This window comes from Boleophthalmus pectinirostris, unplaced genomic scaffold (genome assembly GCF_026225935.1).
Source record: "Boleophthalmus pectinirostris isolate CB_2022bp ecotype Guang Dong unplaced genomic scaffold, ASM2622593v1 HiC_scaffold_22, whole genome shotgun sequence".
NCBI classification, from domain to species: domain Eukaryota; kingdom Metazoa; phylum Chordata; class Actinopteri; order Gobiiformes; family Gobiidae; genus Boleophthalmus; species Boleophthalmus pectinirostris.
In genome coordinates this window covers 42,915,349-42,928,716 of record NW_026571190.1, presented here as the reverse complement: position 1 = coordinate 42,928,716, position 13,368 = coordinate 42,915,349, and the positions used below count along the sequence as shown (strand labels likewise).

Genomic DNA, 13,368 nt, shown 5'->3' with positions numbered 1-13,368 from the left:
GCTGTTGTCCGCAGACCTCATGTCCCTCTCTCTGGACTGGACCTCCTCGGTCTCGGACCTCGTGCTCTCAAACGGGCTCCGGTTCAGGTCCCGGTTCGGGCGAGTCCTGGCAGATCTTCTGTACCTGGTCCACGGGAACATGGAGGGTCCGGATCGTCCTCCTCTGGCCCTCGTCCGGCCCGTGGTCTTCACCAGCGTCCTGCTCCGGTCCGAGCCCGAACACTCGCTGACCACGCGGCTCCTCCTCACGGACACTCACGTCTGCCTCCTCAGGGACCACGGCCCGGGGTCTGTTCTCGGGTCTGGTTTCAGTTCTCTGAAGGTCCGAGGTCGGGGGGAGGTGCGGCGCGTGTTTGCGAGGAGCGTTGACGGCTGTGTGGAGCTGGAGATGATCTTTCACTCCAGGAGAAGAATCAGGAGGAACCCAGAGGAACGCAGGAGGAACCCAGAGGAACGCAGGAGGAACCCAGAGGAACGCAGGAGGTCAGAGGAACTTCAGGAGGTCTGAGGAGAACTTCAGGTCTGAGGAGAACTTCAGGTCTGAGGAGAACTTTGGGTCTTTGGAGGAGCCTGAGCTGAAGGACTCCATCTGGACCATCAGGTTTGGAGACAGCTCTGACGCAGCACTGGTCCTCAAGCAGCTGTGGACCTGAACCGGACCTGGACCGGGACCGGGACCAAGGCTGGGACTAAAACTGGAACCAACCTGATCAGGGCCAAGGACCAGATCAGGACCGAAAACCAGGACCAGAACTAAACCAGGAACAAGACCTCAGAGGTTCACGAGGACCAAGGGACGAACAAGTGATTTAACTTGAACTAAACCAGGACTAAGACCGGGACCAAGACCGGGACTAAGACCGGGACTAAGGACTAAGACCGGGACCAAGACCGGGACTAAGACCAGGACTAAGACCAGCACTAAGACCAGGACCAAGATCGGGACTATCTGAAAAAGATTTGAGCCGGACCCTAACCGGATTAGGACCAAGACCAGGGCAGAGTCTGGATCTGGGCCTGGACCAGGGTCTGGACTCGGTTCAACAGTTGAAGCTGAAGAATCTGAACCGTGTTTTTTCTTAAATTTGACTCTGATAAATCTGATCGTCTCGTTTATGTGAAAATCCAAAATGTGACGCTTCAAATCAGATTTTAATTTTCAGCGTCGCTGTGAAATATTTAAGATGATTTATTCTGACTTTTTTGAGCTTTTTATGTAATCTAGAGATCTCTCCTGGGCTCTACTCAAACCCTCCTTATGGTCTGTACGAGGCTCCGCCCACACGCTCCCACAGTACGAGTCTGTACGAGGCTCCGCCCACACGCTCCCACAGTACGAGTCTGTACGAGGCTCCGCCCCCCCAGTACGAGTCTGTACGAGGCTCCGCCCACACGCTCCCACAGTACGAGTCTGTACGAGGCTCCGCCCCCCCAGTACGAGTCTGTACGAGGCTCCGCCCACACGCTCCCACAGTACGAGTCTGTACGAGGCTCCGCCCCCCCCAGTACGAGTCTGTACGAGGCTCCGCCCACATGCTCCCACAGTACGAGTCTGTACGAGGCTCCGCCCCCACAGTACGAGTCTGTATGAGGCTCCGCCCACACGCTCCCACAGTACGAGGCTCCGCCCACACGCTCCCACAGTACGAGTCTGTACGAGGCTCCGCCCCCACACGACTCTGAACACGGCGACTGGACAAACGTGATGTTGGTGCAGAAGTTTCATCAGTGCGACGCTCTGAAGGGGGAGCACCTCAGCACAGGGAGCAGAGAGATGAAAGTTTTTGGTGAATAAAACATTTTCAAAACAACAAACGGAACATGGAAATCTGAAGATGTGACGTGACGGAGAAAAACCAACAGAGAAAAAACCTCCTGGTCTTTAAGAAAAGTTCATGAATCTGTGAAAGTTTGAAAAATGAAAAATAAAAAAATAAATCTGGATCCTCAGGTGAAAAACGTTTGGTCTGATTTTTGTATTTATTTATTTATTTTTTTGGTTTTGTTTTGTTCCTGTTTTTGGACCCGACCTGGAGACTGGTCTCACCCAGAACTCGACCAGGACCAGGACCAGGACCAGGACCAGACGTGGACTTAGACTTGGACTTGGACCTGTTTGTGCGTCTGGGTTTGTGGATTTGTCTCAAAGAAAATCTCTAAAATATTTTCAGTTTTACCAGTGTTATTTTATTTATTTATTTATTTTTTGCAAATGAAAAATTATAAATTCACAAACAACATTCATTTGTAAAAACCAAAATACAAGTGACAAATATTAAATTTACATTTGTGGATCAAAAACAAAAACAAAAACCAACGACTGTTTGGATCAAACTCTGAGTTTGGGAAAATTCACCAGAAAAAAGTGACTCCACAGATTTGTGTTTTTGTGTTTTATTGTTTTTGTGTTTTTTTTTTTTTTTTTTTTGTGTTTTATTGTTTTTGTATTTTTGTGTTTTATTGTTTTTTGTGTTTTATTGTTTTTTTTTTGTTTTTTTGTTTTTTGTGTTTTATTGGGTTTTTTTGTGTGTGTTTTATTGTTTTTGTATTTGTTTTTTTTTTTGTGTTTTATTGTTTTTTTGTGTTTTATTGTTTTTATGTTGTTCAAAGTTTTGACTTCAGTCAAATTTGCTAAAAATAAATCTAAGTTCTATTTTCAGAGATTCTCAAACTGTAAAGACAAAAACTTTTTACGTTTCTGTTCTAAAAGTTCTAGTGGAGCAGAAAGTACAAATACCTGCTCTGAGTAAAAGTAAAAGTAAAAGTAAAAGTACAGAGTGTAGATAAAGTCCAGGGCCTCAGGTTTAACTTCAACACAACATGAACCTTCAAACCAGAAGGTCAAAGGTTCAAGTCCCGACTCAGACACAGAGTCTCACTGGAACCACAGACCCACACTGTGACATCACTGTGACATCACTCTAGCATCTGATTGGCTCTCTGTGTGTCTCTAGCGTCTGATTGGCTCTCTGTGTGTGTCTCTAGCGTCTGATTGGCTCTCTGTGTGTCTCTAGCGTCTGATTGGCTCTCTGTGTGTCTCTAGCGTCTGATTGGCTCTCTCTGTGTGTCTCTAGCGTCTGATTGGCTCTCTGTGTGTCTCTAGCGTCTGATTGGCTCTCTGTGTGTCTCTAGCGTCTGATTGGCTCTCTGTCTCTAGATTGGCTCTCTGTGTGTCTCTAGCGTCTGATTGGCTCTCTGTGTGTCTCTAGCGTCTGATTGGTCGTTCGTGGACGTGCGGCGCTGACGTCTCGGGGGATTCGCTCAGTGTTTCTGTTCCGCGCTTCGTTCTTCGAGGACAAGGAAAAGACGAACACTTTGAGTTTGAAGTGAAGGTCAGTGTCTCCTGTCTGCACCTGTCTGCACCTGCCTGCACCTGTCTACTCCTGTCTGCACCTGTCTGCACCTGTCTGCCTGTCTGCACCTGTCTGCACCTGTCTGCACCTGTCTGCTCCGGCCTGCACCTGCCTGCACCTGTCAGCACCTGTCTGCTCCTGTCTCTCGTCTCCTCCCATAATTTTTCATTTTTTTTCCCATCATTTCTGTTTTTGTATTTTTGTATTTATTTATTTTTTTTTCTGTATTTTTCTCTCGTTGCCCATTTTTATGGCATTTTTATCATTTCATAATTTTTTATTAATTTTGTGAGTAACTTTTTTGTGATTAAAAAAAAAAAAAGATTCCAAAATTTTCATTTTTTTCTCTTGTCTCCTCCTGTTCTCTGGTCCTGGTCCTGGTCTGGTCCTGGTCTGGTCCTGGTCCTGGTCTGGTCCTGGTCTGGTCCTGGTTCTGACCCGGTCTCTTGTTGCAGTTGTGTTTGGGGGAGGAGACCTGGAGTGTTTTTCGCAGATACAGTCGCTTCAGAGAAATGCACCAGAACCTGCGAGTGCGATTCCCCCAGGTCAGACCCGCAACCGCACCCACCCCCGCAACCGGCCACCACCCACAAACCACAACCGACCCACAAACACAACCAGACCCACAAACACAACCGCACCCACCCCCGCAACCGGACCCACAAACACAACCAGACCCACCCCCGCAACCGGACCTGCACTCACGCTCATACACACAGACCTGACACACATGGGGAGGGCCCCTGACACACACAGAAGGGCCCCTGACACACGTGTGTACATGTCCTGATGCCTGTGGTTCCTCTGTCGTCCTGCAGGTGGCGAGTCTGGATTTTCCTCCAAAGAAACTTTTCCGAAATAAAGACGAGAAGATGGTTTCAGAACGTCGCCTCCAGCTCCAGGTCTGAGCTTCACTCTGGTCTAGTCCTGGTCTAGTCCTGGTCTAGTCCTGGTCTAGTCCTGGTTTAAACCCTGGTCTAACCCCGGTCTCTCTGTCCACAGCGGTACCTGAGGGACCTGTTTGCTCTGGTCCGGTCCTGGTCTCCGTCTCCGCTCAGACCCGACTCAGAACCTCTGAACAAACTCCACGTTTATGAGTTCTCCTCGTTCTTCAAGAAAGGCGTCTTCGAGTCGAGCAGCCACGGGACCGGATAGACCCAAAGAGACCCGAACGGGACCGGATAGACCCAAAGAGACCCGAACGGGACCGGATAGACCCAAAGAGACCCGAACGGACCGGATAGACCCAAAGAGACCGACCGAACGACCGGATAGACCCAAAGAGACCCGAACGGATAGACCCAAAGAGACCCGAACGGGACCGGATAGACCCAAAGAGACCCGAACGGGACCGGATAGACCCAAAGAGACCCGAACGGGACCGGATAGACCCAAACGGAGTGAAACAGGTCAGGTCCAGATCTGTGGAGCAGAGTCTGGGGAGCAGCTCTGATTTCAGTTGAACTTTTCTTTTGCAGGTTTGATTTCAGAATAAAAGCTGTAAATATGTTTTTTACAAAATAAAAGTGAACAAACTGTGAGCTGTGCTTTTATTGTGAAGGGTTTGTATGAAAAACTCTGGGACTCGACCAGGACCCAGCGACAGGGGCCAGCGACAGGGACCGGCGACAGGGGCTGGTGACAGGGACTTGTGACAGGGGCTGGTGACAGGGGCTGGTGACAGGGGCTGGTGACAGGGGCTGGTGACAGGGCTGGTGACAGGGGCTGGCGACAGGGGCTGGCGACAGGGGCTGGTGACAGGGGCTGGTGTGACAGGGACTGGTGACAGGGACTGGTGACAGGGACTTGTGACAGGGACAGGGCACATGGCTGGTGACAGGGGCTGGTGACAGGGGCTGGCAGGGACAGGGACAGGGGCTGGCGACAGGGGCTGGTGACAGGGGCTGGTGACAGGGACTTGTGACAGGGGCTGGTGACAGGGGCTGGTGACAGGGGCTGGCGACAGGGGCTGGTGACAGGGGCTGGCGACAGGGACCTCCAGGCGTCTCATACTGGAGTGCACCTGTCGACTCTGTTGGTGTTGGCGCCTCCTGGTGGTGAAGAACATGAACTGCAGAGAAAAGAGGAAAATGAAACGGCTTCTTTTTTTCACTAAAGTAAAAACATCGTCTCAGTCGGTTTTGTTCGTCTGATTTAACGTTTTTAAAATCCATAAACATTTTGGTCTGGAGCCTGAGGACAAACTCACCTGGAGTTTGTTTGAAGTGTCCGTTTGTGGATCATCAGTTTGGATTTGTTTTAAAAAAAATCAGTAACAATAAATAAAAGAGTAAGAAGAGTCGAACAGAAAGAGCAGGTCCTGTTCCCAACTGTGTAAAACAATAATGTGAATATAAAATATCCAAGTCCATTTATCGTCCGGACGCTGTGAAACTAAAACTGATGAAAATATTTGACAATAAATTCAACTTTGATGAATCTCAAAAGTCGAGTCACAAATAAAACTTCACATTCAAAGTTGTGACGTAAAACAGAGTTAAAGCTTCTGAACGTCGGCGTTTTGTTTGTTGTTGTTTTGTTGTTTGTTTTTTCAGGGAGAAACAGAAACGTTCGGCAGGATTTTCAACCTGAAACAGTTTCTTCTTTTAGACAAACAACACAGATCACACAAGTGTGTAGAGGACACAGGTGTGTGTAGAGGACACAGGTGTGTGTAGAGGACACAGGTGTGTGTGTAGAGGACACAGGTGTGTGTAGAGGACACAGGTGTGTGTAGGGACACAGGTTGTGTGTAGAGACACAGGTGTGTGTAGAGGACACAGGTGTGTGTAGAGGACACAGGTGTGTGTAGAGGACACAGGTGTGTGTAGGGGACACAGGTGTGTGTAGGGACACAGGTGTGTGTAGAGGACACAGGTGTGTGTAGAGGACACAGGTGTGTGTAGAGGACACAGGTGTGTGTAGAGGACACAGGTGTGTGTGTGTAGAGGACACAGGTGGTGTGTAGAGGACACAGGTGTGTGTAGAGGACACAGGTGTGTGTGTAGAGGACACAGGTGTGTGTGTAGAGGACACAGGTGTGTGTAGAGGACACAGGTGTGTGTAGAGGACACAGGTGTGTGTGTGTGTGTAGAGGACACAGGTGTGTGTAGGGGACACAGGTGTGTGTAGAGGACACAGGTGTGTGTGTAGAGGACACAGGTGTGTGTAGAGGACACAGGTGTGTGTAGAGGACACAGGTGTGTGTGTAGAGGACACAGGTGTGTGTAGAGGACACAGGTGTGTGTGTAGGGGACACAGGTGTGTGTAGAGGACACAGGTGTGTGTAGAGGACACAGGTGTGTGTGTAGAGGACACAGGTGTGTGTAGAGGACACAGGTGTGTGTAGGGACACAGGTGTGTGTAGAGGACACAGGTGTGTGTAGAGGACACAGGTGTGTGTGTAGAGGACACAGGTGTGTGTAGAGGACACAGGTGTGTGTAGAGGACACAGGTGTGTGTGTGTAGAGGACACAGGTGTGTGTGTAGAGGACACAGGTGTGTGTAGAGGACACAGGTGTGTGTAGAGGACACAGGTGTGTGTGTGTAGAGGACACAGGTGTGTGTAGGGGACACAGGTGTGTGTAGAGGACACAGGTGTGTGTGTGTAGAGGACACAGGTGTGTGTGTGTAGAGGACACAGGGTGTGTAGGGACACAGGTGTGTGTGTAGAGGACACAGGTGTGTGTAGAGGACACAGGTGTGTGTGTGTGTGTAGAGGACACAGGTGTGTGTGTAGGGGACACAGGTGTGTGTGTAGAGGACACAGGTGTGTGTGTAGAGGACACAGGTGTGTGTGTAGAGGACACAGGTGTGTGTGTGTAGAGGACACAGGTGTGTGTAGAGGACACAGGTGTGTGTGTGTAGAGGACACAGGTGTGTGTGTAGAGGACACAGGTGTGTGTAGAGGACACAGGTGTGTGTGTGTAGAGGACACAGGTGTGTGTAGGGGACACAGGTGTGTGTGTAGAGGACACAGGTGTGTGTGTGTAGAGGACACAGGTGTGTGTGTAGAGGACACAGGTGTGTGTAGAGGACACAGGTGTGTGTGTGTAGGGGACACAGGTGTGTGTGTAGAGGACACAGGTGTGTGTGTAGAGGACACAGGTGTGTGTAGGGACACAGGTGTGTGTGTGTGTAGAGGACACAGGTGTGTGTGTAGAGGACACAGGTTGTGTGTGTAGGGGACACAGGTGTGTGTAGAGGACACAGGTGTGTGTGTGTAGAGGACACAGGTGTGTGTGTAGAGGACACAGGGTGTGTGTAGGGGACACAGGTGTGTGTAGGGAGGACACAGGGTGTGTGTAGAGGACACAGGTGTGTGTAGAGGACACAGGTGTGTGTGTGTAGAGGACACAGGTGTGTGTGTAGAGGACACAGGTGTGTGTGTAGAGGACACACAGGTGTGTGTGTAGAGGACACAGGTGTGTGTGTAGAGGACACAGGTGTGTGTGTGTAGAGGACACAGGTGTGTGTAGGGGACACAGGTGTGTGTGTAGAGGACACAGGTGTGTGTGTAGAGGACACAGGTGTGTGTGTAGAGGACACAGGTGTGTGTAGGGGACACAGGTGTGTGTGTAGAGGACACAGGTGTGTGTGTAGAGGACACAGGTGTGTGTGTGTAGAGGACACAGGTGTGTGTGTAGAGGACACAGGTGTGTGTGTAGAGGGACACAGGTGTGTGTGTAGGGGACACAGGTGTGTGTGTTAGGGGACACAGGTGTGTGTGTAGGGGACACAGGTGTGTGTGTAGAGGACACAGGTGTGTGTGTAGAGGACACAGGTGTGTGTGTGTAGAGGACACAGGTGTGTGTAGGGACACAGGTGTGTGTAGGGGACACAGGTGTGTGTGTAGAGGACACAGGTGTGTGTGTAGAGGACACAGGTGTGTGTAGAGGACACAGGTGTGTGTGTAGAGGACACAGGTGTGTGTAGAGGACATGTGTGTAGAGGACACAGGTGTGTGTGTAGAGGACACAGGTGTGTGTAGGGGACACAGGTGTGTGTGTAGAGGACACAGGTGTGTGTGTAGAGGACACAGGTGTGTGTGTAGAGGACACAGGTGTGTGTGTAGGGGACACAGGTGTGTGTGTGTGTGTGTAGAGGACACAGGTGTGTGTGTAGAGGACACAGGTGTGTGTGTAGAGGACACAGGTGTGTGTGTAGAGGACACAGGTGTGTGTGTAGAGGACACAGGTGTGTGTGTGTGTGTGTAGAGGACACAGGTGTGTGTGTAGAGGACACAGGTGTGTGTAGAGGACACAGGTGTGTGTGTGTAGAGGACACAGGTGTGTGTAGGGGACACAGGTGTGTGTGTAGAGGACACAGGTGTGTGTGTAGAGGACACAGGTGTGTGTGTAGGGGACACAGGTGTGTGTGTAGAGGACACAGGTGTGTGTGTAGAGGACACAGGTGTGTGTGTAGAGGACACAGTGTGTGTGTAGAGGACACAGGTGTGTGTAGGAGGACACAGGTGTGTGTGTAGAGGACACAGGTGTGTGTGTAGAGGACACAGGTGTGTGTGTAGAGGACACAGGTGTGTGTGTAGAGGACACAGGTGTGTGTGTAGGGGACACAGGTGTGTGTAGAGGGACACAGGTGTGTGTGTAGGGGACACAGGTGTGTGTGTGTAGGGACACAGGTGTGTGTGTGTGTTGTAGAGGACACAGGTGTGTGTGTGTAGAGGACACAGGTGTGTGTGTGTAGAGGACACAGGTGTGTGTGTGTAGAGGACACAGGTGTGTGTGTAGAGGACACAGGTGTGTGTGACACAGGTGTGTGTGTAGAGGACACAGGTGTGTGTGTAGAGGACACAGGTGTGTGTAGAGGACACAGGTGTGTGTGTAGAGGACACAGGTGTGTGTAGAGGACACAGGTGTGTGTGTAGAGGACACAGGTGTGTGTGTTTTGTTGTGACATCAATAATTCAAAGCGTCAGAATCGTGTTTTTTTGTTGTTCTGAAAATGTTTTATTCACAAAAACGACAGAGTCACAGGTTTGACACGTTTCTCTGAGTCTCTCTGCTCTCTGTGCTGACCCACTCCCCCTTCAGAGCGTCGCACTAATGAAACTCCTGCACAAACATCACGTTTGTTCAGTTGCTCTGTTCAGTTTTATGTTTTTGTGTTTTTATGGAGGATTGTGATGTGGAGCGTGTGGGCGGAGCCTCGTACAGACTCGTACTGCAGCAAACTGTAAGAGGGGTTTGAATAGGCCCAGGAGAGATCTCTAGATCTCAGAGTCCTGGTCTAGTCCAGGTCTAGTTCTGGTCTAGACCCTCAGAGCTCGGAGACTCTGGAGCAGTTTGTGATGAGGAACAACGACGGGAGAAAGAAACAAAACCAGTTTTGCAGAAAATGTCGTTTTGAACGAAGAAGAAGAGACAAACACAAAGACACGAAGAGACGAAGAGACGAAAAATATCAGACGTAAATTTACAGAAACAAACGAGGCACAAAATAAAAGCACCAGCCAAAATAAATAGAAAAAAAATCATAAAATGTCTTTGGACTTGGACTCGGGACTTGGACTGTGGTCTGGTCTTGGTCTGGACTCTGGTCCGGTCTTGGTCTTGGTCTTGGTCTTGGTCTCAGATCACCTCGGTCCTGGGTCCAGCAAAGTCTCCTGAAACCAAACACAGAAACACAAACGAGTTCAGACAAATTTATTCACCGTCCTCAGACCCCGAGCGAAATCTGGTCTCTGGTCTCTGGTCTGGTCTGGTCTTGGTCTGGTCTCTGGTCTGGTCTGGTCTCTGGTCTGGTCTCTGGTCTGGTCTCTGGTCTGGTCTCTGGTCTGGTCTGGTCTGGTCTGGTCTCTGGTCTCTGGTCTCTGGTCTGGTCTCTGGTCTGGTCTCTGGTCTGGTCTCTGGTCTGGTCTCTGGTCTGGTCTCTGGTCTGGTCTGGTCTCTGGTCTGGTCTCTGGTCTGTCTGGTCTGGTCTGGTCTCTGGGTCTCTGGTCTCTGGTCTCTGGTCTCTGGTCTCTGGTCTCTGGTCTGGTCTGGTCTGGTCTGGTCTGGTCTCTGGTCTCTGGGTCTGGTCTCTGGTCTGGTCTCTGGTCTGGTCTCTGGTCTCTGGTCTGGTCTCTGGTCTCTCTGGTCTCTGGTCTCTGGTCTGGTCTCTGGTCTGGTCTGGTCTCTCTGGTCTGGTCTGGTCTGGTCTCTGGTCTGGTCTGGTCTGGTCTCTGGTCTGGTCTCTGGTCTGGTCTGGTCTGGGTCTGGTCTCTGGTCTGGTCTGGTCTCTGGTCTCTGGTCTCTGGTCTCTGGTCTGTGGACCTGGTTCTTCTGCAGTTCCAGACTCAGAGCAGAGAGCTTCTGGTGTAGGAGCGCCTCCTTCAGGCCGTTCCTGCGCTGCACCTCCAGCTCCAACATCAGCTGAGCGTCCTTCAGCTGGTCCCTCTCACGCTCCACCTGACCACAGCAGAAGCTCAGAAGCTCAGAAGGTCAGAAGCTCAGAGGAGCAGAAGGTCAGAGGAGTAGAAGGTCAGAAGCTCAGAGGAGCAGAAGGTCAGAAGGAGTCAGAGGAGCAGAAGGTCAGAGCAGAAGGTCAGAGGAACAGATGAGAAGCTCAGAGGAGTTGGTGTGGAGGAGGTACCTTCTCAAAGGCCTGCTGCAGTAGAGTCTTCTCCATCTTGAGGGCCCTCAGCTCCTTCTCCAGCTGCTTCTCTCGCTCTCGTCCTTTCTGGAACAACACAGAAGCCTCCTGAGGTATCTCCTTAAAGGACCAGGACCTGATTCTTCTCTTGTGTTTGAGGAGAACGTGTCTTTCCTCAGTACAGACATAATCTTCTCCAGCTCTCTGTCCTTCAGGTCTGAAGCTGTACCTTCTCCAGCTCTCTGTCCTTCAGGCTCTGCTCCAGTCTTCTCCTCAGGTCTGGGAGGAGGCTCTGGGCCTTCTCGAGGTCTTCCTTCAGACGGATGTTCTCGCTCTGAGCTTCGGTCAGTTTCTTCTGGACTCGGGACAGTTGGGCTCTGAGCTCCAGCTGCTGCTCCTGAAACACCAGAAGAAACATCAGAAGAAACATCAGAAAAAACATCAGAAAAAACATCAGAAAAAACTCCCGAGCCGTTTGAGTCCAGGTCTGAGTTTGTTCCTGCTCAGAGACGATTAAAGCTCAGAGTTTGTGTGATTCAGGAGAAAATCACTAATCACACGACTAAACCAGGACTAAACCAGGACTAAACCAGAACTAAACCAGGACTAAACCAGGACTAAACCAGGACTAAACCAGGACTAAACCAGAACTAAACAGGACTAAACCAGGACTAAACCAGAACTAAACCAGAAAACAGAATAAACCAGAAAACTAAACCAGGACTAAACCAGAACTAAACCAGGACTAAACAGAACAAACCAGACTAAACTAAACCAGAACTAACTAAACCAGAACTAAACCAGAAACTAAACAGGACTAAAACCAGGACTAAACCAGAACTAAACCAGGGACTAAACCAGGACTACTAAACCAGGACTAAACCAAAAACTAAACCAGGACTAAACCAGGACTAAACCAGGACTAAACCAGACTACTAAACCAGGACTTAAACCAGGACTAAACCAGGACTAAACCAGGACTAAACAGAACTAAACCAGAACTAAACCAGGAACTAAACCAGGACTAAACCAGAACTAAACCAGACTAAACCAGAACTAAACCAGGACTAAACCAGGACTAAACAGGAACTAAACAGAACTATAAACTAAACCAAAACTAAACCAGGACTAAACCAGACTAAACCAGGACACAAACCAGGAAAAACAGGACTAAACCAGGACTAAACAGAAAACAACTAAACCAGGACTAAACTGGACTAAACCAGGACTAAACCAGAACTAAACCAGAAACTAAACCAGGACTAAACTAAACCAGAACTAAACCTAGGACTAAACCAGGACTAAACAGGATAAACCAGGACTAAACCAGGACTAAACCAGAACTAACCAAAACAGGACTAAACCAGGACTAAACCAGGGACTAAACCTAGGACTAAACCAGGACTAAACCAGAACTAAACCAGGTAAACCAGGACTATAAACCAGGACTAAACCAGGACTAAACCAGGACTAAACCAGGACTAAACCAGGACTAAACTAAACCAGGACTAAACCAGACTAAACCAGGAAACTAAACCAGGACTAAACCAGGACTAAACCAGGACTAAACCAGAACTAAACCAGGACTAAACCAGGGACTAAACCAGGACTAACCACCCAGGACTAAACCAGAACTAAACCAGGACTAAACCAGGACTAAACCAGGACTTAAACCAGGACTAAACCAGGACCTAAACCAGGACTAACCAGACTAAACCAGACTAAACCAGGACTAAACAGAGGACTAAACCAGACTAAACCAGGACTAAACCAGGGACTAAAGGACTAAACCAGGAAAACCAGGACTAAACCCAGACTACCAGAACTAACCAGGACTAAACCAGAACTAAACCAGAACTAAACCAACTAAACCAGAACTAAACCAGGACTAAACCAGGACTAAACCAGGACTAAACCAGAAACTAAACCAGGACTAAACCAGGACTAAACCAGGACTAAACCAGGACTAAAACCAGACCTAAACAGGGACTAAACCAGGACTAAACCAGGAACTAACCAGAACTAAACCTAAACCAGACTAAACCAGGGACTAAAACTAGGACTATAAACAGGACTAAACTAAACCAGGAACTAAACCAGGGACTAAACCAGGACTAAACCAGGGACTAAACCTAGACTAAACCAAAAACCAAACCAGGACTAAACCAGGACTAAACCAGGACTAAACTAAACAGAACTAAACCAGGACTAAACCGGCTAAACCGGAACTAAACCAGGAAACCGCCGGCTAACCAGGACTAAACCAGACTAAACCAGACTAAACCAGGACTAAACCAGGACTAAACCAGGACTAAACCAGGTAAACCAGGACTAAACTAAACCAGGACTAAACCAGGACTAAACCAGGACTAAACCAGAACTAAACCAGGACTAAACCAGGACTAAACCAGGACTAAACCAG

General features: G+C 49.3%; 2 protein-coding genes across 2 annotated transcripts in view; one reads left to right on the top strand and one right to left on the bottom strand.

The window, feature by feature from the left end:
• Window positions 1-4,604, top strand: part of kif16ba (kinesin family member 16Ba) — a 45,468-nt gene extending 40,864 nt beyond the window's left edge. The window contains exons 29-33 of the mRNA XM_055158541.1: window positions 15-502; window positions 3,210-3,332; window positions 3,809-3,898; window positions 4,172-4,255; window positions 4,356-4,604. Coding sequence (XP_055014516.1) covers window positions 15-502; window positions 3,210-3,332; window positions 3,809-3,898; window positions 4,172-4,255; window positions 4,356-4,508 — 938 coding nt within the window. The 3' untranslated portion in view covers window positions 4,509-4,604. The remainder of the gene's footprint in view (window positions 1-14; window positions 503-3,209; window positions 3,333-3,808; window positions 3,899-4,171; window positions 4,256-4,355) is intronic.
• A 4,713-nt stretch (window positions 4,605-9,317) lies between these two features.
• LOC129410347 (dynein regulatory complex subunit 4-like) overlaps window positions 9,318-13,368 on the bottom strand; it is a 17,522-nt gene continuing 13,471 nt past the window's right edge. The window contains exons 7-10 of the mRNA XM_055158299.1: window positions 11,176-11,343; window positions 10,947-11,033; window positions 10,628-10,762; window positions 9,318-9,978 (exon numbers count right to left, since the gene is read on the bottom strand). Coding sequence (XP_055014274.1) covers window positions 9,949-9,978; window positions 10,628-10,762; window positions 10,947-11,033; window positions 11,176-11,343 — 420 coding nt within the window. The 3' untranslated portion in view covers window positions 9,318-9,948. The remainder of the gene's footprint in view (window positions 9,979-10,627; window positions 10,763-10,946; window positions 11,034-11,175; window positions 11,344-13,368) is intronic.